Source organism: Lissotriton vulgaris, unplaced genomic scaffold, assembly GCF_964263255.1.
Source record: "Lissotriton vulgaris unplaced genomic scaffold, aLisVul1.2 SCAFFOLD_1377, whole genome shotgun sequence".
NCBI lineage: Eukaryota > Metazoa > Chordata > Amphibia > Caudata > Salamandridae > Lissotriton > Lissotriton vulgaris.
The window spans coordinates 137226-158603 of record NW_028251737.1 but is presented as its reverse complement, the minus strand read 5'-3'; the positions used below and the strand labels follow the sequence as shown (position 1 = coordinate 158603).

Below are 21378 nucleotides of genomic sequence, written 5' to 3'. Positions count from 1 at the left end.
TTAACAAGAAATAATTAAGCCTCCGTGAATTCCCCAGATGTTCCTTAATTTTCTATTTGAAAACTCGTTATACTATTTCTTATTACTGTATTCTCATTGTCTCCACTCACTAATCCAATTCATATATGTATGTTGGACTAACTATTTGATGTAATGATTTACATTTAATTTTATATATTGTATATTGACACCCATATTCTTTTAATAACACTTTCTTGAACTTAAAAGAATAGTCTTTATTGATTAAGGTGCTAGATTTTGAGTTTATGATGAACTGCAATTAAAGAAATTGATATTCATTACATCTGCATTGTGGAATGGGTGTCTTATGGCAATGTTTTCATCTGGTACCCAGCCACATTTCCTTGGTTTTGTCCACCTGACAGCTTTAGTCCAGTATACAAGAGCCAGTGAAACACAAAGGATCGAATTTCTTGTTTTGGTCTACAGGACACATATAATTACATTTTACTAGCACATGATCTACACACTAGCACTTTAAAAAGTTATGATAAATGTTGTACTGTGCAAATAAAGATCTTAATACTATTAGGTACACTAAAGCCCATAAACCCCAAGTGGATTAAGCTGAAACCATTGATGGTCAACTTGATTTCTTATCAGTGTAGGGTATTTCTAAAACTAAGGGCTTGATTATGATGGCGGTAATCACAGCGGGAAAGAGACCACCCGACAATCAGTTGCAGGGTCTCATCTTCCCTTTCATGATGAAACTACTGTGCAGGCAGGCTGGAACTTTTTTTCCTACTGCAGCCGCAGCATAAGCCGCAGTACTAAAAGGCACTTAGTGCGTGGCACATGGTGCATGGATGTGCACAATGTGGTGCCTGGCACACGGTGCATGGATATGTGAGGGAGCACTACATGTGTCCCCAAGGCCACTTAGCAGTTGCCCATGAGGGGGCTGGTTTGGGGCACTCAAAATCCCTTTCCGACTGCCTTTCCATGGCAGTGGGACAACCATGAAAAGGCAGTCAGAAAGGGGCATCCTAATCCCTACTGCGGTGCCTGCACAGGCACCGCCCTCATGGTAGGGATAGGAATCTGTCTTCCATCCCGACTGGATCCTTGATCCTGTTGGATATGGTGGTCAGTCCTCCAGACTGCTGTGGTCCAACCGGCTGCATCTTAATGCAGCAGTGGGACGGATGGCCTGGATGTCGATTGGATCGCCACTGACGACCTTCTGGTGGCGGTCACATCGACATCCAAATGAGGCCCTCATTTTTCTTTCTCTCAAACATTCAGGTAAAGAGCGGGCAAGAACACAAAGTCGCTGTGGGTGTTGAAGACAGTAACCATCATCAAATGTGGTGCACAACTATAATACTGAAATAAAACATTGCCTGAATAAACCTTTTGCCCGATCTAAACCTTCCTTTGTAATGCATATAAGTCACCACTACATTAGGCCCTAAACATTTCAAATGGGTAGGGTGCAATGTATTTAAAAAGTGGGAAATGTGTTTTAAAGTTTCACTACTGTGGTAACAGATCGGGATATCAAGTTTGGACTCAAAAGAATTATAAGTTCAAATACTCTTTAAAACATGTAGCCATTAAGATACACTGCTATACACATGTAAGAAAAAAACTCATTTCATATAATGTAGATTTTACTATAAATATTGTACATCAAACATATACATGCAAGTAAAAATTGCTAAATTAAATGGAATGCCAATAAAAGCAGACTTTGAAATATTATCCAATCTGAAAGAATTCATCATTTATTTTCATCTATTGACTATTTTAACCTTTTGTGATGCCGTAGAGCTCAATGAAGAATTGAAAGGAATGATATTTTGATGCTACAGATCAATAGTATTATTTCAAGTGTACACATTGAACCCAAACAGCCAACATCTTAAATGGGATTCATTGACCCCTTCTTTAAGTAAGAAATAGCAACCACAGGGTAGAAACTACATTTCCTCAAAGTTTTAAAACCTGATATGAATATCCACATTGTTGTACTTGCTCTTCTATAAAAAATGTCTGTCACTTGTGGCAAATTATGTTTTTCCTCATAGCTTATGATGTTACGTCATGATGACCACATAGTATGACATTCTTCCATAACACTGTTTTCAGTCAATCTCTTGTCCAGAAGTAACAATGCCTCAAACTATGTAATGTCGAGGAAAGTTTTGTTTGTAATGTAAGTGGGATAGTTAAACAAGTTAAAATCCAGATTATAAAAGTCTTGTAGGGGTTGGAAATACTCACTGCTTAGATTTCGAAAATATTGTTTGATCATTCCCTTATTGGTTTCAATTTCATTGGGATGTTGCTTGATATTAGGGAAGTGCAGGTGCATGGGAGCACCGATAAGCCTCAGAACATGCTCAGCATCGTCCTTGATTGTCTCGAACTTCCCCAGTATATCATAGTGAATGGAGCAGGGGCTGCATATACGCGATGCTGCATCCCAGTGGGTGTCCCTGAATTTTGGATTTTCCTTAAGGACATAGCCTACAAATTCTTGGAAGGTCACAACACTGCTGGAATTTGTGGAATTTCTGAACATTTTCTTAATTTTGCCAGCAATTTTTTTACAATAGTATTCTGTCTTCTCTTTATGGAGGAACTTGTTTTTGTAAGCAGAAGTAATCCTCTCCAAAGGGTGCCTTGAGACCATAACTTTTGTATACTTATTAAGCATCGCCATTTGTTGGTGAGGCGGGTAGTCGACTAGCCTTAGCAGGTTGCTAGTGTTATGAACAAATTCATGAGCAATCTCGCCGGGTTCTTTTGTGACGTTGATCTGGAGGAGATAAAGAATCCTCTTCCAATTGGAGCAGCCTGTCTTGGGTACCTCACAGTAGATAAGTTTGTGGTTGTGCTCCACATATAACTGAGAGGCAAGACTGCGGCTCAGGAATCTGCTTGAATTTGAGATGTTATATTTGGCACACATAGAGTTTAGAATGTTCTTGCGGTGAAGCTGGATAACTTGCCAGTCCTTAATGGGACCTGGAATAGAGGAAGCACAAAATAACGTGAAATCTCATGACATATGATATGGTAAGCACACTTTCAGGTTGGGATTTTATATTTTACTTTAAATCGGTAATGTAGCTAAGTATCAGTGGTCAGGCTTGAATGCCCAAATCGTAATGTTACAAATACTCAATTACTACAGCAGTTTTTTAGTATCTCTATGCTGTAGATAATAGTTATTATGAGGATCCAAATGTAATGGTAAAGCAATGGTTAAAATCCAAATTCAGGTGCAAACAAAAGTTTGAATAGTGATTATGACTTCAAGCCACAAATCACTGAGGGGCAGATTTATGTTGGGAATGCGCCACGTTTGCGTCACGCAACTGCGGCGTAAACGTGGCGCATCCCTACGACCCATTTACAACGTGACGCATCTAGGCAGATGCGTCACATTGTAAAGCCCTGCGCCACTTGTGGGCGTTCCGGCGCAGGGTGGGCGTTCCGGGGCAGGTGCGCCTCGCAAAAGTGGCTGAGTGAAATCTATAAGATTTCACTCAGTCACTTTCAGGCCAATGCTGCGTCAAAACCCTGCGCCTGCTTGAAGCAGGCGTAGGTCTTGACGCAGCATTGTAAAGATGGGGCACCCCCGAGCCTTGCTGGAGCTGCGTCGCGCTTGCGTCGCAACTCCAGCAATGCGGCACCTTTACGGCACAGATGCGTCACTCATCTGTGCCGTTTTTGCCCCATGGTGCGCCGCATTGTAAATGCGGCGCACCATGGGTGGCGGAGCAGCGGCGCAGAATAACTGGCGCATCCCTGGGGATGCGCCAGTTATCATAAATCTGCCCCAGAGTTTTTAGCAAATTTCATATGATTATTCTCATATGAAAAGTGGAGGAATCTGTTTTACCCATTTCTTTTAGTGTAAGCAAAACAATATTTGAGGCCGGATTTTCAAAAAATTCACACAATGCAGCACAGCCACCAAAGAGGCTGGGCTGTGTTACTTGATAGGGAGTGTTAGACGGGGACCTGGAGGGTCGGCCGAGGACAAGGGGAGAGGCCTCCGGTGAGGACCGTGTCCAGCGATTGTACAGACAAGTAGCTTCCCCCCCACAGATGGACACCACACAAGGATAAGGTTAACGTTCTTTATATGCAATTCTTGGAGTAAGGTGGTACGGTACAATGAGATCAGGACACGAGGATCCTCTCAATTCTAGTCTCTGAAAGGGAAAGGGGGTAGCGGGACAGTCTTTGTTACCAATCTGGTATTGAGATGAATCGATGGGTAGCTCACAATCCTCGAGCTCGGCATTCGAGAAGGTCGGGCCGCGGCAGCGCCAGCAGGTCCCGAGGTGGTCGTAGGTAGCAACGGGCCGCGGCAGCGCCAGCAGGTCCCGATGAAGATGGTAGTTGCAAGAGGCCGCGGCAGCGCCAGCAGGTCCCCACGAGGATGAAGGTTGCAAAAGGCCGCGGCAGCGCCAGCAGGTCCCACGAGGATGAAGGTTGCAGAAGGCCGCGGCAGCGCCAGCAGGCAGGACGACAGTTCACAAGGCAGGGCTGCGGCAGCGCCAGCAGTCCGTCAAGGATGAGTTCTTCAAGGTGTCTCTCGACTCCAGGATACAACTGCCTTCCTGCTCTGGAGCTGCCCCAGTTATAGGTCTGGCGCCCTTTGATGTCCGGACCCTCGCACTTGGAGGTCGGGAGGTCCGGGATGAGGGAGTCCAGACACCCAGCAGGGGGGTGGAGCCAGCGCCCGGGGAGGCTGGGGGCGATCGGCACCTGGCGGGGGAGAGCCATCGACACTTCTTTCTCCCATTGACCTGCCAAGTGGTCCGTTCACCTCCTGGGTGGATGGTGGTGCCGGGATGTCGGGGCCTGGCCAGGCCCAGGGTTGGGGTCGAGCTGAGGCCACGCGGCCTCGTGGTGCAGTGTCCAAGATGGCGGCCGGGCCGGGCAATGGTGCTGACGGTGGCCCGGGCCAGTGATACAGAGATATCCGGGAGCAGGAGTCCCGTAGGGGACGGGTTGCGGGTTGCTTCTGTGGGTAGCACCTGGAGAGCCGGTGTCCGGGCCCTGTCATGCGGGGAGGGAGCGAGCCCTTCATGGGGCCTGTCCAACAGGGAGGGAGCAGGAGATGACCACATATTCATAGATATGGCTCTCTCCTCCCCTAGCCTTAAGGCTGGTGCTGATTTGTGCTGTCATGCGCCACGCACACACCTTAAAGCCATAGCGCTAGAGTGTGTGCCTGAGTCTAGCATAGGTTTGTACAGGAAGGGTACCATTCCTGTACAAAATACCGTGCCTAGACAAGTTTAAAAGCTTTTCCCCCTTTTTTTGTGTGCTGCACAGTGCAGCACGAGTGCAAAGTCAGAAAAGACAGGAGATATAAAAACATTTCTCATGTAAGCGCATCCTATTAAGTGGCACTTTTGGTCCTAAACTCGGTCTATGATTCTTTGTAGACAGGGTTTGCTTCAAAAGGCCTGGGTGGTTCCATGGAAATGCCCATATATCACCCATTTAACACCTCTTTGGCGCTAAGTGATGCAAAGCACTGCTTAGAGCTGCTTTGCACTACTTTTAGGATACTTTCCAGTGCAAAACTGCACTGGAAAGTAAACATGTTGTACTGGTTAGCGTCAGAACTCAGCGCAAAATGTTTTCGCAAATCTACCCCACAGTGCTTTATTTGAGCTGGTGCATTCCTGTGGGGCCTAACAGCGCTCATTTTTGCAGAGTAGCACTTATTTATCGCAATAGACATTTACAGTGAGTAATAGAGGGAAAACAAAGTGGAAAGCAGGAGGAAGAGCAATATGAAAAGGCAAAACTGTTACAAGGGCAGAACGCAGAACTTGAAAGAGTGAAATAAAGGTGCAGGGAGTGCCTGGTATTGGATTAGAGTGCATGAGGTGGAATCAAGGCTACTCAGTCTTCGGATTCGGCTCGCTGACATGTAGTAGCATCGGCCGCGGGGCTTCTGAGCAGAGCTTTCGTCACAGGAACTCATTCTTTTGACAAATGAACACTGACAATATTGGTAAGAATCTGTTTGGTTCCCTTCTGCTAAATTAGCACTTTATTAAGAGACGGTACAAAAGAAAAAGCTTGTATAAAAAATGGTTTACTAGAGAATAAGGATCTGTTTTTTAATATTTAAGGCTGTCCTACTTAGGGAAGAGTTGTCTATTTTTGATACCGTGATTATGGTAAAAGAGTTTATTAACCATTGAATAGGCATTTTTGTGATAATTATGCACAATTACTGTACCATTTAACATATTTGTCAGTTGTTTTCTCTTTCTTTATTGAGTCAAAAAAATGTAAGGGTGCCAGATATTTTTAAGATAGATTGTGAACAATGCACATTGTAAACTGATAGTAGTTTGCTTTTCTTATCATATTTCAAGGTTTAAAAGTGCCACTGATGAGTTGGATGTGATTTAGAGAATATTAACACTGGAAGTTGCAATTTGTGACCTCTGGCCCATTAATGACATCACAGGACATCTAACCACATGCTAAGGAACATGAAACAGAGAAAGGGACCACATTGTTTTTTCCTAAAATTCCATCATGAGAAATACACATCATGACCTAAACAATTGTAACTGTGCACTATGGCTAATTGATACCACTCCCCCTCATCTCTGCATCATCAAACATACCTGCTTGGGCCAGTGCTGGCAGTAACTACTGCAGCACCTGTGATGCATGCATTTCAAAAAACTCAACTTTAATTAACTTGTTGGTAATTTGCTACCCAGTAATGGAGCCACTGTAATTCCAAGATATTTTCACACTCGCTTTGCCAAAAATGGTAGCCCTCCTAAATCTGTTGGGTTGGGGTAAGAAAGTGAGCTATTGATTGAGGGCGCAAAGCCCTACTCATGCAACAACCACAATCCTTGTCTGGGTGAACCACAAAAGTCACTAACTTAAACTGCAGTCTAGCTCTACACAAAATCAGTCAGGCTTAATTTAGATGCATTGTGTAAAGTTTTTATTCAGCACACAAACAGTAGTAAAGTGTAAATACAACACAAGAAATATCCCAAACCAATTTTGAAAAATATAAAACATTTTTAATAAATAAAATTACACCAATGCAAATAAAATCCAATAAGTTATGAGTGTTTAAAAATGTTTGTGAAATCTTGCCCCTAAAAGATCAAAGTGCAACCCCGGGTACCTGGTTGCGCAAGACTGCAGCAAAGTCAAAAGTTATGATCGACCAGCAGGGCAAGGCATCAGACTGTGTCCAAGGAGGCATTGGCCCGTCGGGGAGCCTCTAGATGAAGTCTTGGTGAAGCCATAGACGATGGCAAGAAAACGCTTAGAGAGTAAAAAGCTGGATTTCCCAACCAAGGATATCCTTATTGTTGGAGGGGAGCCTGTCACCATTGAGCCCACTGGAGATTTTTGCCTTTGGAATTGGACAACGTTTTGAAAGTCAGAATCCTCAAGTAGGCTGAAGCTGCAAGCCGTAGCCATGGAAGGCTCCATGAGGCCAGATACCATCACTCAGAGGTCCCACTGAACAGGATTTAGGGCTGTGGAGAAGGACATAGCATAAGCTATGACGAAGTCAGGTCAACCGGCGAAGCACCAGCCAACTTGCCCTTGGAGTCATTTTGGTAGCTCTGGGTTTAAGCAGCAAAGGAGGCTTATAGCAGCAGGCCTGCCCTCTTGGGAGCAAGTCAGGCCTTAAGTCAAGTCAAGTCATAAAATTTGTATAGCGCACTACATACCCAGAGGGTTTCAAGGCGCTTAGGAAGGGGAGGAGGATTATTTGTCAAATATCCACGTTTTAAGCTGCTTTCTGAACGCTAGGTGATTCTGGGTGAGGCGAAGGTAAGCGGGGAGTGAGTTCCATGTTTTGGCAGCCAGGTATGAAAAGGATCTGCCTCCCATGGTGGTCTTGTTGATGCGAGGTACAGTGGCGAAGGCTTGGTTGGAAGAGCGAAGTTGGCGGGAGGGGGTGTAGAAGGACAGTCGAGAGTTGAGGCAATCTGGTCCGATGTCGTAGAGTGATTTGTGTGCGTGGGTAAGCAGTCGGAAAGTGATCCTCTTATTGACGGGTAGCCAGTGGAGGTCTTTAAGGTGACCAGAGATGTGTTCATTGCGTGGGATGTCTAGTATGAGCCTGGCTGAGGCGTTTTGGATTCGTTGTAGTTTCTTCTGGAGTTTAGCGGTGGTGCCTGCGTAGAGGGTGTTTCCGTAGTCCAGTCGGCTCGTGACTAGAGCGTGGGTGACTGTTTTCCTTGTTTCGGAGGGGATCCAGCGAAATGTTTTTCTGAGCATGCGAAGAATGTTAAAGCAGGAAGAGGATACGGCGTTGACTTGTCTGTTCATGGAGAGTGAAGAATCCAGGATGACGCCAAGGTTCCGTGCGTGGTCTGTCGGGATGGGTGCTTTTCCGAGGGCTTCCGGCCACCAGGAGTCGTCCCATGCAGAGGGGGATGTACCTAAGATGAGGACTTCTGTTTTGTCTGAATTCAGTTTCAGACGGCTTTGTTTCATCCATTCGGCGACTTCTTTCATTCCTTCGTGTAGGTTAGTTTTGGCGGTGTTGGGGTCCTTGGTGAGAGAAAGGATCAGTTGAGTGTCGTCCGCGTAAGAGATGATGTTGAGGTTGTGTTGGCGTGCGATGGCCGCGAGGGGGCTCATGTATACGTTGAAGAGGGTGGGACTGAGTGAGGATCCTTGAGGTACGCCGCAGATGATTTCAGAGGCCTCGGACTTGAATGGTGGGAGGCGGACTCTCTGGGTTCTTCCGGTGAGGAACGAGGTGATCCATTCCAGTGCTTTTCCTTGAATTCCGATGTTTCTGAGGCGTTGTAAAAGGGTGCTGTGGCAGACTGTGTCGAAGGCTGCAGAGAGGTCGAGGAGGATGAGGGCGACTGTGTCTCCATTGTCCAGTAGAGTTCGAATGTCGTCTGTTGCTGCGATGAGGGCGGTCTCAGTGCTGTGTTTGGCTCGGAAGCCAGATTGTGAGGGGTCGAGTGATTTGTTGGCTTCGAGGAAGGCGGCGAGCTGGTTGTTGACGGCTTTCTCGATGACTTTGGCCGGGAATGGAAGAAGCGAGATGGGACGGTAGTTTTTGAGATCGGTGGGGTCCGCTGTTGGTTTTTTCAGAAGGGCGGTGAGTTCAGCGTGTTTCCAGATTTCTGGGAAGGTCGCGGAGTTGAAGGAGCAGTTGATGACGTCTCGGAGGTGCGGTGCTATGACGGAGTCTGCTTTGTTGAAGATGTGGTGAGGGCATGGGTCTGTGGGGGATCCAGAGTGGATGGAATTCATCAGGCGGATGGTGTCCTCAGTGGAGATTGGGTTCCAGGCGTTAAGGGTGTTTACGGGGGGAAGATGGTCAGCAGATGGTAGGGTGGGTTGGCTTCCGGGTTGGTTGTCAAAGCTGTTGTGGATGTCAGCAATCTTGTTGTGGAAAAAAGAGGCTAGGGAGTCGCAGAGGGTTTGAGAGGGGGTGATGTCGTTGGAGTTGGCCGAGGGGTTGGAAAATTCCTTGACGATGTTGAAAGGTTCCTTGCTGTTGTGGGCGTTGTTGTCCAGTCGATCCTTGAATGCTGTTTTCTTGGCTTTTCGGATCAGTTGGTGGTGAGTACGGGTGGCGCTTTTGAAGGCGTCCTTGTTGCTGGTGGATGGGTCTTTTTTCCAGGCCTTTTCAAGGGAGCGGCACAGTTTCTTGGACTTCTTGAGATCATCGTTGAACCATGAGGCCTTCTTGTTGCCAAGTTTGTGTTGACGTTTTTTCAGTGGTGCTAAGGTGTCGGCGGTGTTGGATAACCAAAGGGTGAGGTTGGAGGCGGCTTCGTTGGCGTTAGAAGAGAGGGATGGGGAGGTTCGAAGGAGCGATGTGGAGATCTGATCCGTGGTGATTTTGTTCCAGTTTCTTTGTAGAGTTGGTTGGAGGTGGATGATGGGTTTCGGCTTGTTGTAGGTGAAGTGAACGCAGCTGTGGTCAGTCCAGATGAGATCCGTAGTGTGGCTGAAGGAGACATGGTTGCTGGAGGTGAAGATGGGGTCGAGTGTGTGACCTGCGATGTGGGTGGGGGAAGTGACCAGTTGTTTAAGTCCGAGGTTGGCGAGGTTGTCTAAGAGGGTGGTGGTGTTGCGGTCGTTGATCTTTTCAAGGTGGAAGTTGAGGTCTCCCAGAAGGATGTAGTCTTTGGAGGGGAGCGCGTGTGGGGTGATGAAGTCCGTGATGTCTTCACTGAATTTAGCGCGGGGTCCTGGTGGTCTGTAGAGGAGGGTGCCTCTGAGAGTTGTCTTGGGGTCGATGTGGATCTGGAAGTGAAGGTGTTCGGAGTTAGCGAGGTTGGCGTCGGAGCTGGTAGAGATGCGGATGGATTTCTTATGGACGATAGCGATTCCTCCTCCTGTATGGTCGGTGCGGTCCTTGCGTGTGATCTTATAGTCATCAGGGATAGCGATGGCGATGTCAGGGGCGGAGGAAGCGTTCATCCATGTTTCCGTTAGGAAGGCGACGTCAGGAGAGATGGTGTCTAGGAGGTTCCAGAGGTCAATGGCGTGCCTGTGGACCGAGCGGGTGTTGAGAAGGATGCATTGTAGGTGGTTGGGGTCGGGAATCTGTGGTGTGGTAGTAGCGGAGATGTTGTCGGTGCCGCTAAATTTGCAGGAGAAGCAGGAGAACGGTCCATGGGTGCGTCCAGGAGCGGCTTGGACGCAGTTGGGGGCGCGACCGGGGTTAAGGGCTAGGAGGGTGGCGGCATCGTAGGTAACACGGGGGGGCAGGGCAGCGTGAGGGGCAGGGGGACTGGCGCTGGGCGCGGACCTGGCGCGGACGGGCGTAGACGGGCTTACCTTTGGCGCACCTTCGGCGCGGGTTGGGCGCGGTCGCTGCGCGTGAACGCTGCGCGCGGGAACTACTGTCATATATGGATAGTGGAGGGGGAGGGGCGAGGGCTGTTCAGCTGGGAGGCGGGGCGGGCTCAGCAAGCACAACAACAACAACAGGGACAAAATGGAGGGGGGAGCAGAGCAGGGCGCCGGGGGTATATCGCGCTAAAATCAAATTGCGGAGCAGAGATGGTACAGGCAGGCAAGCGCTATTTAGATATCAGGCAAACAAGAGTAAACAATGGCACACTTATAATCAGAGCAGCACACCAGAGCAGGGCGTCGGGGGTATATCGCGCTAAAATCAAAATGCGGAGCGTACTGAACAGTGGTTCAGTAAGTCCAATATGTATGCCTGGTGCCAGTCTTTGAAGTATGGGGAACATCCTGGCTACACCCACATCTGGCTCTGGAAAGATCTTGCCTTCCCCTGCCAAGGATCCAAGAAGTCTGGGGTGCCAAAATATTGTCTGGTTTCTTTGTGTGTGCTGGAGGCATCCCTATGAAGTGTATGTGGGGCAAGAAAAAGCTCTGGCCCCAACCATCCTAGCATGATGACCCAACCTGCCAACACCTATTGCCCTTTTGTCTCACTGTCTGGGGGAATACACAAAGCCCAACAGATAAGCTATTTGCAGTCATGATTTAAAATGGACCAAGATGATCACAGCGCTAAATGGTAGTTGACTCAACCAAATCACTAGGCATCACACTGGATAAAGAGCTAAACATGCGAGCACACATCAACACAATGGCAAAAAAACACTGGTTTTCATCTGAATTACCTCAGAAAAACAAGCATTTGCACTGCAATAGGTCTCGCATGAGGAAAGTTTGAGCTATTGGTATTGTAAAGGACACATTTTTTTATGTGTTGGTTTTGAAAATAGCGAAATTAATAGCTTTGTCATTTACAATGCCAATAGTTTTAACTTTTGCAAATGTGACACCTATAGCATTTGTACTGCAATATGTGTTGTATTTACGTGACTTAGATGTATTGATATTACAAATAACAATGGCTTTTATTTTTTTCAAATAATTAATACTTAAATAAAAGTTATTGTAATTTATAATGGCAATAGCTTACACTTTTGTAAATAACTTTTGTGAAGATTATGTTCAGTGTATTTTATTGTGACAAAAATCCAAGAGCAGAAGTGAAATAATACCATCTTTTTGTAACATTTGTAATAAAGCTTGAAACATTGAGGGAACATATTTGAACCAGTTGTTGTTGAATGGTTGCACAGATTGATGCTGTGGTGGCGCTGAGTGATGCTGTGGCGTTCAGTGATGCTGTGGTTTTGCATAGTGAAGTTGTGGTGCCCCTGAGCGATGCTGTGATGATGCGATAGAGTGAGGGCGAAAGAGAGAGAGATGGATAGAGTGAGAGAGAGAGAGAGAGAGAGAGAGAGAGAGAGAGATGGATAGATAGATAGATAGAGATAGAGATAGAGAGAGGGAGAGAGAGAGAGAGAGAGAGAGAGAGAGAGAGAGAGAGAGAGATGGATAGAGAGAGAGAGTGATGGATAGAGAGAGAGAGAGATGGATAGAGGGAGAGATGTGATGGATAGAGATAGTAGAGTGAGGGCGATGGATGGAGATAGATAGAGTAAGGGCGATAGATAGAGTGAGGGCGATAAATAGAGTGAGGGCGATAGATAGAGGGAAGGCGATAGATAGATAGATAGAGTGAGGGTGATAGATAGATAGATAGATAGATAGATAGATAGATAGATAGATAGATAGATAGATAGAGTTGCGGTGCCGGGCACTGTGGGGCGCGACAGCCACAGATGAAGGGCAAGAGTGATTTGCACATGGAGGGGTGGGGGTTAGAGGCACCAGTTCGGCAATATGGGGAAACACTGGGTTGTGTGGTGCACGCTGCTGTAAGAAGGGGAGAGAAGGCAACTTGTGGCAGCAGGGGCCTGCGTTATGCCCCTGACTCATGGTCTGGTGGTCTGCGTGGTGCAACAGAGCTTGGTAAAAATATGCCCTCCCTATCTTAATTAAACTCCATTGTGTGTGTCTGTTTAAGCTCTTCTGTTGTATATACTCCAAGCAACGCAGGGCACATTAAATATATAAATAAGCACAACAGTTGAGTCCTACTTTCTCACGCTCTCTTAAAAGAAAACAAAAAGAATGGAAAGGGGCGACCACTCGGTCCCCCCGAACGTATGGTGGAGTACCCCGATCCCCCCGGGAAGCCATTTTGGGCGGGAGGCGAGTCTCGGCTGGTATGCCCGAAGCGGCGTAGCCGGGGCGCGCCTTTTCCCGCCCAAGAGGGGGTTGTCCTAGACACCAACACCGCTAGCCACGCCCTGGAGGTGGATTGGAGGTGGGTACACGCCCGCCTGAAGAAGGATAAAAGGAGCGACAAGCCAAGGAAGCATCCTCTTGTTCCTGTGCTCTGAAGCTGCACCTCCCCGTTGCACGTGAGCTCGAGACGGAACGAAGAGCCATTTTTGAGAATTAATCGTGTGTTTCTTCTTTCAGTGAGTTCGGGGCTTTCTGCTTAGGACCTTTGAGGAATATACGTGGACGATGCCTAGCAAGAAGGTCGGAAAGAGGATCGGGACCGATCAGATGCTCCGTATGCTGATGAAAGACATGGCGGATATGAAAAAGCAGATGGCGGTAATGAATGGTGCGGGGGGGCCTAAGAGAGTCATCGGTCCAGCATTGCCGGGAGTAGTCCCTAGCGGGAGAGGCAGAAGGGCCAAGAAGGGAGCGTCGGGGGGGGAAGCCCCGGTGCCCGAAGTACCCCCTGCGCACCCGGTCACCCCGATCGAGGCCCCGACTCCGGTCCCAGACGTGGGCCAACCGATCCCTGTGGTAGTCACTCCTGTGAACGGGGAGGATATGCCTCCTGAGCTGGCTGCCCAGTTGGCGGCATGGTTGGGCAAAGAAAACGAGGGGGCCACGGCTGAGGAAGCCAGGGCAATAATGAAGCAGTTGCGACAATCGAAAGATGCTGCGAAGGCACCGTCTCCTTTTGTTTCCCCGCAGGCTCCCGTGGAACAACCAGTGTCGGGCGTTGGTTCGGCAGGAACTACGGTCACAGTGACCGGTTCAGGTAAGCAGCCATTGCCGATTGCGGGGGAGGGATCGGTACCTTCAAGGAGGGAGAAAGTTGTTCAGCATATCTCGATTGAGGTAAAAGAAAGGATATGGGCTGATAAATATGTGAACATGTTTTCCTTGTTGACCGATCACTATGAGATTGAGCATGTAAAAAATCAAAAAGAGTTTCTGCACCCTAGTGTATGGCGCGCCAAGATGGCCGCTTTCAGAGTTGATGAGTCGATCAACAATTGGGGCAGAGCGTTTGGAATGTTCATTGCAATTATGGGGGAACGTAGGCCCGAATTATTGGTGGGATTAGCCGTGTATCAGACACGTATCATGGAATTTTTTGGAACATATGGTGGCAATCAATGGTTGTATTACGATAGCATATTTCGTAAGTCCAAGGAGCACGACTCATCCCTGACGTGGGATTGTTTCGACTCCATTTCCTGGCAGAAAATGGAGAAGTCAGGCACGGCGAAGTCGCCATCTTTAGGGGGGGGTATGGTCGAGTTTTCCCGCCATTCGTCTGGGGCGCCCTTTCGGGCAGGATCGAGCAATGATCAGCACACAAGGAATAATGGCAACTCAGGTAAAAAAGGGGTCTGCTGGAGCTTTAACAGAGGTAAATGTACTAGGCCGCAGGGATCTTGCAGGTTTAGACATGAATGTACTGGGTGCGGGCAGTCCTCTCACCCCGAGACCATGTGCAGAGCCAAAAATGGTGATCCGGGAAGTAGAGGGGGCGCCAAACAGGTCTGAAATAGTCCGAGGGGCGCCTCTCCCTACCCCGATTGATATCATGGCAATGATTCCTTGGTTGAACGAGTATCCGGATCATATCTCCGCTGGGGTGTTGCGAGATGGTTTTTCATATGGTTTCCGCATCCCGGCGGGGGATTTTCAGGGTAAAACGCAATGCAGGAACCAACTGTCGGTTCTGCAGAATACGGCGGTGGTACAAGCTAAGATTGTGAAGGAGGTGACCCGAGGTCGGGTTGCCGGCCCATTTGACATGCTGCCTGTTGCTCATTTTGTTTGTTCGCCTCTGGGAGTGGTTCCCAAAAAGGACCCAGGGGAATTCAGGTTCATACATAATTTGTCAGCCCCAAGGGGTCTTTCGGTGAACGACGCGATTGACCCGGGAGTTTGTTCGGTGCGGTACGCATCTTTTGATGAGGCTGTTGCCATGTTGAATCGCCTGGGGCCCGGAGCGCTGATGGCCAAGTCGGACATTGAGTCGGCGTTCCGGTTGCTCCCGGTACACCCAGATGATCAGCGTCTCCTTGGTTTCATGTTTCAGGGACGCTATTACATGGATAAATGTATGCCAATGGGTTGCTCCATTTCTTGTGCGTATTTTGAAAAATTCAGTAGTTTTTTACAATGGGCGTTCACAAGAACAACAGGGTTTACACATGTTATGCATTATCTTGATGATTTTCTATTTCTGGGGGCAGCCGGGGACATGGAATGTGCACAGGCTTTGAATGAATTTTGTGATCTCATGACCCGCTTTGGCGTGCCATTGGCACCAGGTAAGACAGTGGGCCCGGCTACTTCGCTCGAGTTTCTTGGAATAGAACTCGACTCTGAAGAGGGGTGCTTCCGTTTGCCTAAGGAAAAGGTAACGAAGTTTCAGACATCACTTGAAACATGTATTGGTGAGACGAAGGTAAATCTGCATCAGTTGCAGCAAGCTGTGGGTCAGCTGAACTTTGCCCTTAGAGTAATACCGATGGCTCGCCCCTTTTCCCGCTCTATTGCTCAAGCCATGGTCGGCCTTAAGGAAGGGCACCACCGCACAAGGCTCTCGGCAGAGGTCCGCCAGGACATGCGTATATGGTTGGCATTCCTGGCGGATTTCACGGTCGTGTCGTGTGGACCAAACCAGCGGTCTCCTCCGTGGAGCTGGGGTTGTGGACGGACTCGGCAGGGAGCGTGGGTTTTGGCGCCATCTTGGGTAATCATTGGTCGGCACGAACCTGGCCGCCATGGTGGCACGAGAATGGGCTGACAGGTAACATTGGGTTTCTCGAACTGTTCCCTATCCTGGTGGCCTTGAAAACATGGCCTGAGGATTTTCGTGATCGCTCTGTGGTTTTCTGGTCTGATAATATGACCATGGTTGAGTGTATCAATAGTCAGGCAGCACGCTGCAAATGGATCTTGAGACTGTTGAAGGAAATTGTCCTGCTGTGTATGAGACTAAACGTCCACTTTAGGGCGAGACATGTGCCAGGGGTGTTAAATCAGGCAGCTGATGCACTTTCTCGTTCCCGTATGCAGGCCTTCTGGGGTTTTCTGCCCTCAGCGGACCCGGTGGCGGCACCATTTCCCGAAGCTCTCTGGTCTCTCGGTGCCCCGGACTACAAGACCTCGTGGGAGAGAGTTTAGCACCCAGGACAAGGAAGGCTTATGAAGGGGCGTTCCGTTCTTATTTGTCCTTTTTGGGTTCAGCTAGGGGGGAGCTGTGGGGCCAAGAAGAGTATGTCCTGAACTTTTTGTTATCATTACATCAGGCAGGCAAATCAGTGGCTACGGCCAATAGGCACCGGGCCGCCATTTCTTTCATGGCACGGGCCCATGGCATACAGGATCCCACGGCGTCTTTCTTGGTGCAGAAGGCGCTGCGTGGGTGGCAACGCCGTGAGGGTTGCAGAGTGGATGAAAGACATCCGATAGGTCTTGAAAGGCTGGCCCTGTTACTGTCCGTACTACCTGCGACATGTTCGTCTCAATCAGAGACAGTGCTATTCCGGGCCGCTTTTGCATTAGCATTCCATGGGGCTATGCGGGTAAGCGAGCTGGTAGCGAGGAACAAGCAGGATACGGGGGGAGGTCTGTGCCGTGAGCACATTCAAATTAAGGGGGAGACAATGGTAGTCTCATTTGTCAGGTCCAAGACCGATCAGAAAGCGATCGGGGACAGTGTGGTGGTTCAGCGGATTCCGGGATCTCCCATGTGCCCGGTAGCATGCGTTGAGGAGTATTTGGCGCAGAGGGCGGCATCATGGGAGGGAAGCTTGCTGAGACACGCCGACGCCACCCCGCTGACTAGGTTTCAGTTTCAGCGGGTGCTAACGATGGCGATCGCAGCGGCGGGCTTGAACCCGTGCGAGTTTGGGACCCATTCCTTCAGGATAGGGGCTGCTACAGAGGCTACAGCCAGGGGTCTGAGTGTGGAAAAAGTGAAACAATTGGGGCGTTGGTCCTCGAATTGTTATAAAAGGTATGTGCGGTTGCACATGTTGTGAAGCCTATGTCTTGTACTCACGCTTCTTGTTTTTGTTTGGTTTACAGTGTCGCGAGCTTACGAAGCGGGGCGGACTGTGCAGTCGACCCGACACCTGGGAACCAGCGGTCAAAGATCACCGGCTGAGGAAAGAGTGGTGTGGGTCGTGGGCCACTCATACGTGAGGCGTGCCGCAGACGTATTCAAAGCAGGTGACATGATTCACATGGCTGGGGAATACGGGTACAGGGTGACCTTCTACGGAAGGGGCGGGCTCTGTATTGACCAGTTTCAAAGTTTTATCGAGGGTTTGTTAGGGCGGACAAGGTCACCGCCATCTATAATCATAGTGCATCTTGGGGGCAATGATTTGGTGACCACTGGTAGACGAATACTTCTCGAGTTGATACTATCCACAGTGAGTTGGTTGGCGAGAAGGGTTCCAGGGTGCACGATTGCATGGTCCCATATGATTCCACGAAAAGTGTGGCGGGGGGCTACTTCGGTGGCTGCTATAAATCATTCAGTGAAGAAGGTGAATAACAAGCTTGGTAGATTGTTCCGTACTAGTACATTGCATTCTATTCCGCATGGGTGTATCAGGGGGGACCAAATGTATCTAGAGGATGGAGTTCATTTGTCCCGGGTGGGGAATTCTTTACTCATAGGAGACTTCGTAGCTTGGTTGAAGAGTTTGCAGCCATGACCTTTAAGTAGGAGTTTTTGTGGGGGGTCCGGATAGCCGGTCAACTATCCGGCCTGTGGCGGTAAGGTCATGATCGGTGAACAGGAATTAGAAGATCCCTAGAGGTAGGGCGTCACCCATTATGGATGGGAGCGCCCAGGGGGAGGCGGCCATTGGCCCCTCAAACGGGGAGGCGGTCCCCTCTAAGGATGGGGACGCCGAAAGGGAAGGCGGCCTTAGGCCCCTCCCTGGGGAGGAGGGGCTAGAGCCCCTCCTGGGAATTTCCCGGGGCCAGGACATCTGCGACGGCAGATGTGGTAAGTTGTGTGGGGTGGGAGGGGGGTCTACGCTACCTTCTAGACACCTCACACGAGTCCTCGGACGACCACTAAAGATGGCGTCGAGTTATCAAGGGGCCCCCGCTAAGACAAGGGAAATTGGAAGTTGGCACAGAGGTACAGTCCTCTGTGCGACCGCCCCTCACAAGTGAGGGGGGGAGTTCTGGTAGTAGGGATCTGACACCGGTTACGACCTTGCCGTTGGCCCGTAAATGTTAGGATGTACAATTTCAAAGTTTGAGTAATGCATTTGCAGGATGTTTAGTATCGGCTAGGAGAACCTTTGTATTAGAGATGTGTTAAGGTCAGCCAAGAACATCGTAATGTGTAAATGAAATTGTACATGATATGAAACTGTTAATTTTAACGTTTTAATTTTGTTTCATATTTTAATAAATACGGCCGGGAGGGTAACTCCCTCCCGCCTTCCACAAGCTCAGAACTGTTTCCGTCTTCCCATCCTTGGGGATTGTGTTGAGAGGGGGTGGCGGGTATCTCAGCCATATGGAAAGGGGCGACCACTCGGTCCCCCCGAACGTATGGTGGAGTACCCCGATCCCCCCGGGAAGCCATTTTGGGCGGGAGGCGAGTCTCGGCTGGTATGCCCGAAGCGGCGTAGCCGGGGCGCGCCTTTTCCCGCGCAAGAGGGGGTTGTCCTAGACACCAACACCGCTAGCCACGCCCTGGAGGCGGATTGGAGGTGGGTACACGCCCGCCCGAAGAAGGATAAAAGGAGCGACAAGCCAAGGAAGCATCCTCTTGTTCCTGTGCTCTGAAGCTGCACCTCCCCGTTGCACGTGAGCTCGAGACGGAACGAAGAGCCATTTTTGACCCACCCACCAGCCCCTGATGACAGCGATTTGTGGAATAAAGTCGAGTGTCATGATATTGTTTTTCTTACAGGTTGTTTTGAATAAAGTTGTTAATTTGGTGTGTAATAAAGTCGATAATTTTCCTTTTCAGCATGTTTTATTCAGCAAAATAGTTGCACCGGATGCTCGGTAGAGATTAGACCTCGATTCGCTTAAGTATAAATTGTTTTTTTCCATGTTAGTCTTAGATTGTCGTATTTATTTTGGTCGGGCGGTAAGGTCATGATCGGTGAGCAGGAATTAGAAGATCCCTAGAGGTAGGGCGTCACCCATTATGGATGGGAGCGCCCGGGGGGAGGCGGCCATTGGCCCCTCAAACGGGGAGGCGGTCCCCTCTAAGGATGGGGACGCCGAAAGGGAAGGCGGCCATAGGCCCCTCCCTGGGGAGGAGGGGCTAGGGCCCCTCCTGGGAATTTCCCGGGGCCAGGACATCTGCGACGGCAGATGTGGTAAGTTGTGTGGGGTGGGAGGGGGGTCTACGCTACCTTCTAGACACCTCACACGAGTCCTCAGACGACCACTAAAGATGGCGTCGAGTTATAAAGGGGCCCCCGCTAAGACAAGGGAAATTGGAAGTTGGCACAGAGGTACAGTCCTCTGTGCGACCGCCCCTCACAAGTGAGGGGGGGAGTTCTGGTAGTAGGGATCTGACACCGGTTACGACCTTGCCGTTGGCCCGTAAATGTTAGGATGTACAATTTCAAAGTTTGAGTAATGCATTTGCAGGATGTTTAGTATCGGCTAGGAGAACCTTTGTATTAGAGATGTGTTAAGGTCAGCCAAGAACATCGTAATGTGTAAATGAAATTGTACATGATATGAAACTGTTAATTTTAACGTTTTAATTTTGTTTCATATTTTAATAAATACGGCCGGGAGGGTAACTCCCTCCCGCCTTCCACAAGTTCAGAACTGTTTCCGTCTTCCCATCCTTGGGGATTGTGTTGAGAGGGGGTGGCGGGTATCTCAGCCATACAAGCACTGTGAAAGTAAACAAGAGCAGCAAGGGCACTCACTCAAGAATCTTCCCTGCTCTGTGTAGCTCCAGTCAGACCTCTTGGCTGTAAAATAAAGGATAATAAAGAGGATAGTTTCTGTTGGGGCTACTCGCTTTTGTAGTGGGGGCGATAAAGCAAGTAATATGCCCCCCAAAATATGCGTAGGAAAAAAAAGCAAGCTCCGTGGAGCGGATCGCAACCCCCAATTACGCTGACAAGGCCGCAACTCAAGCGGAGTTGTCGATGTGCAGGCCAGCTGGCAGGTTTACTGCTGATGCAAGCAACAGCTTTTTCTCGGGCACAATTAAAGGCATAGTCCTGCTAGCAGGTCTACCACTGATACGAGCCGCACCTCTCACTCGGGCACTGTTATCAAATGCGTGGGCCGACTTGCAGGGCTACCGCTGATGCGAGCTTTACTTCTTTGATGATTCCTTCGCTGTTGCATGCACTGGATCATGGCTTCACTTATTAATGCAGCGAAGTTGTCCCGCTGCCAAGCCATGGCTTACAGCGGTTCTGGTCCCAATGGAACTTCTACTCCGGACTTGGGCCGAATTAGTGAAAGTGAGGCACGCAGTACTTGGATGATCACGCTGCTAGCTCCCATGATGGCCACAGGGCTGGGCAGACGATATGCAGACACACTCACACCATGTTTGCAGCACCTGAACTGTATTTTTATTAGCGCAGAAGTTAAAGCGCTTGATCATTGCCAGAAGTGGGCAGAAGCCATTTTATGCATTTATGAAAGAGCTATTGGCGTTGAAATTGACCGTGTTTAACTTCTTTTATTTGGTTCACACTGGAATGTATGTTGTATGTATATGTTTATTTTCAGAATGCTGCGCTTGATGAATCAGATGTCCATTTAAGAGACTCAGGCTGTGTCTAGTGGAAAGAGACGCCCACGGGGAGGGGCACTTCAGATGTGCCACCCCGAGGGGGGCTTGTTAATGCTGTTTTTTTCCTCATGTTCCTCCTGCACCGGCAATGCATAAGTTCCGGCCTGTGGAAGAGTGGCACGTGCGAGTAACAGGCTGCACAGCTTTCTTTGTTGAGAGCGACCGTGGGAGGGCACTTAATGAAAATAAATAAGCAAAACAACGTGGAATACGAAGGTTATGGATGTGGGGGAGAGATGAACAATGATGCATGTGAGTAAGTGACAGCACAGCTTTTTTATGAACACGGTGAACGGGGAAAAGAGCGGACCACGCTGATCAAAGAAAACCATGCAAAAGTGCACCAACACAAAGGGTACAAATGAACGGGAGGGGGTGGGAGCAAAGGCAACAGGGACAACGGTGCTTGCAGATGA

The 21378-nt window shown here is 48.9% G+C and overlaps 1 protein-coding gene across 1 annotated transcript in view; it reads right to left on the bottom strand.

Annotated features, from left to right (window-relative positions):
• Positions 1 to 2149: 2149 nt before the first annotated feature.
• Positions 2150 to 21378, bottom strand: part of LOC147662785 (carbohydrate sulfotransferase 9-like) — a 60596-nt gene continuing 41367 nt past the window's right edge. Inside the window, exon 2 of the mRNA XM_086950903.1 lies at positions 2150 to 2997. Within this exon, the coding sequence (XP_086807029.1) occupies positions 2150 to 2997 (848 nt within the window). The remainder of the gene's footprint in view (positions 2998 to 21378) is intronic.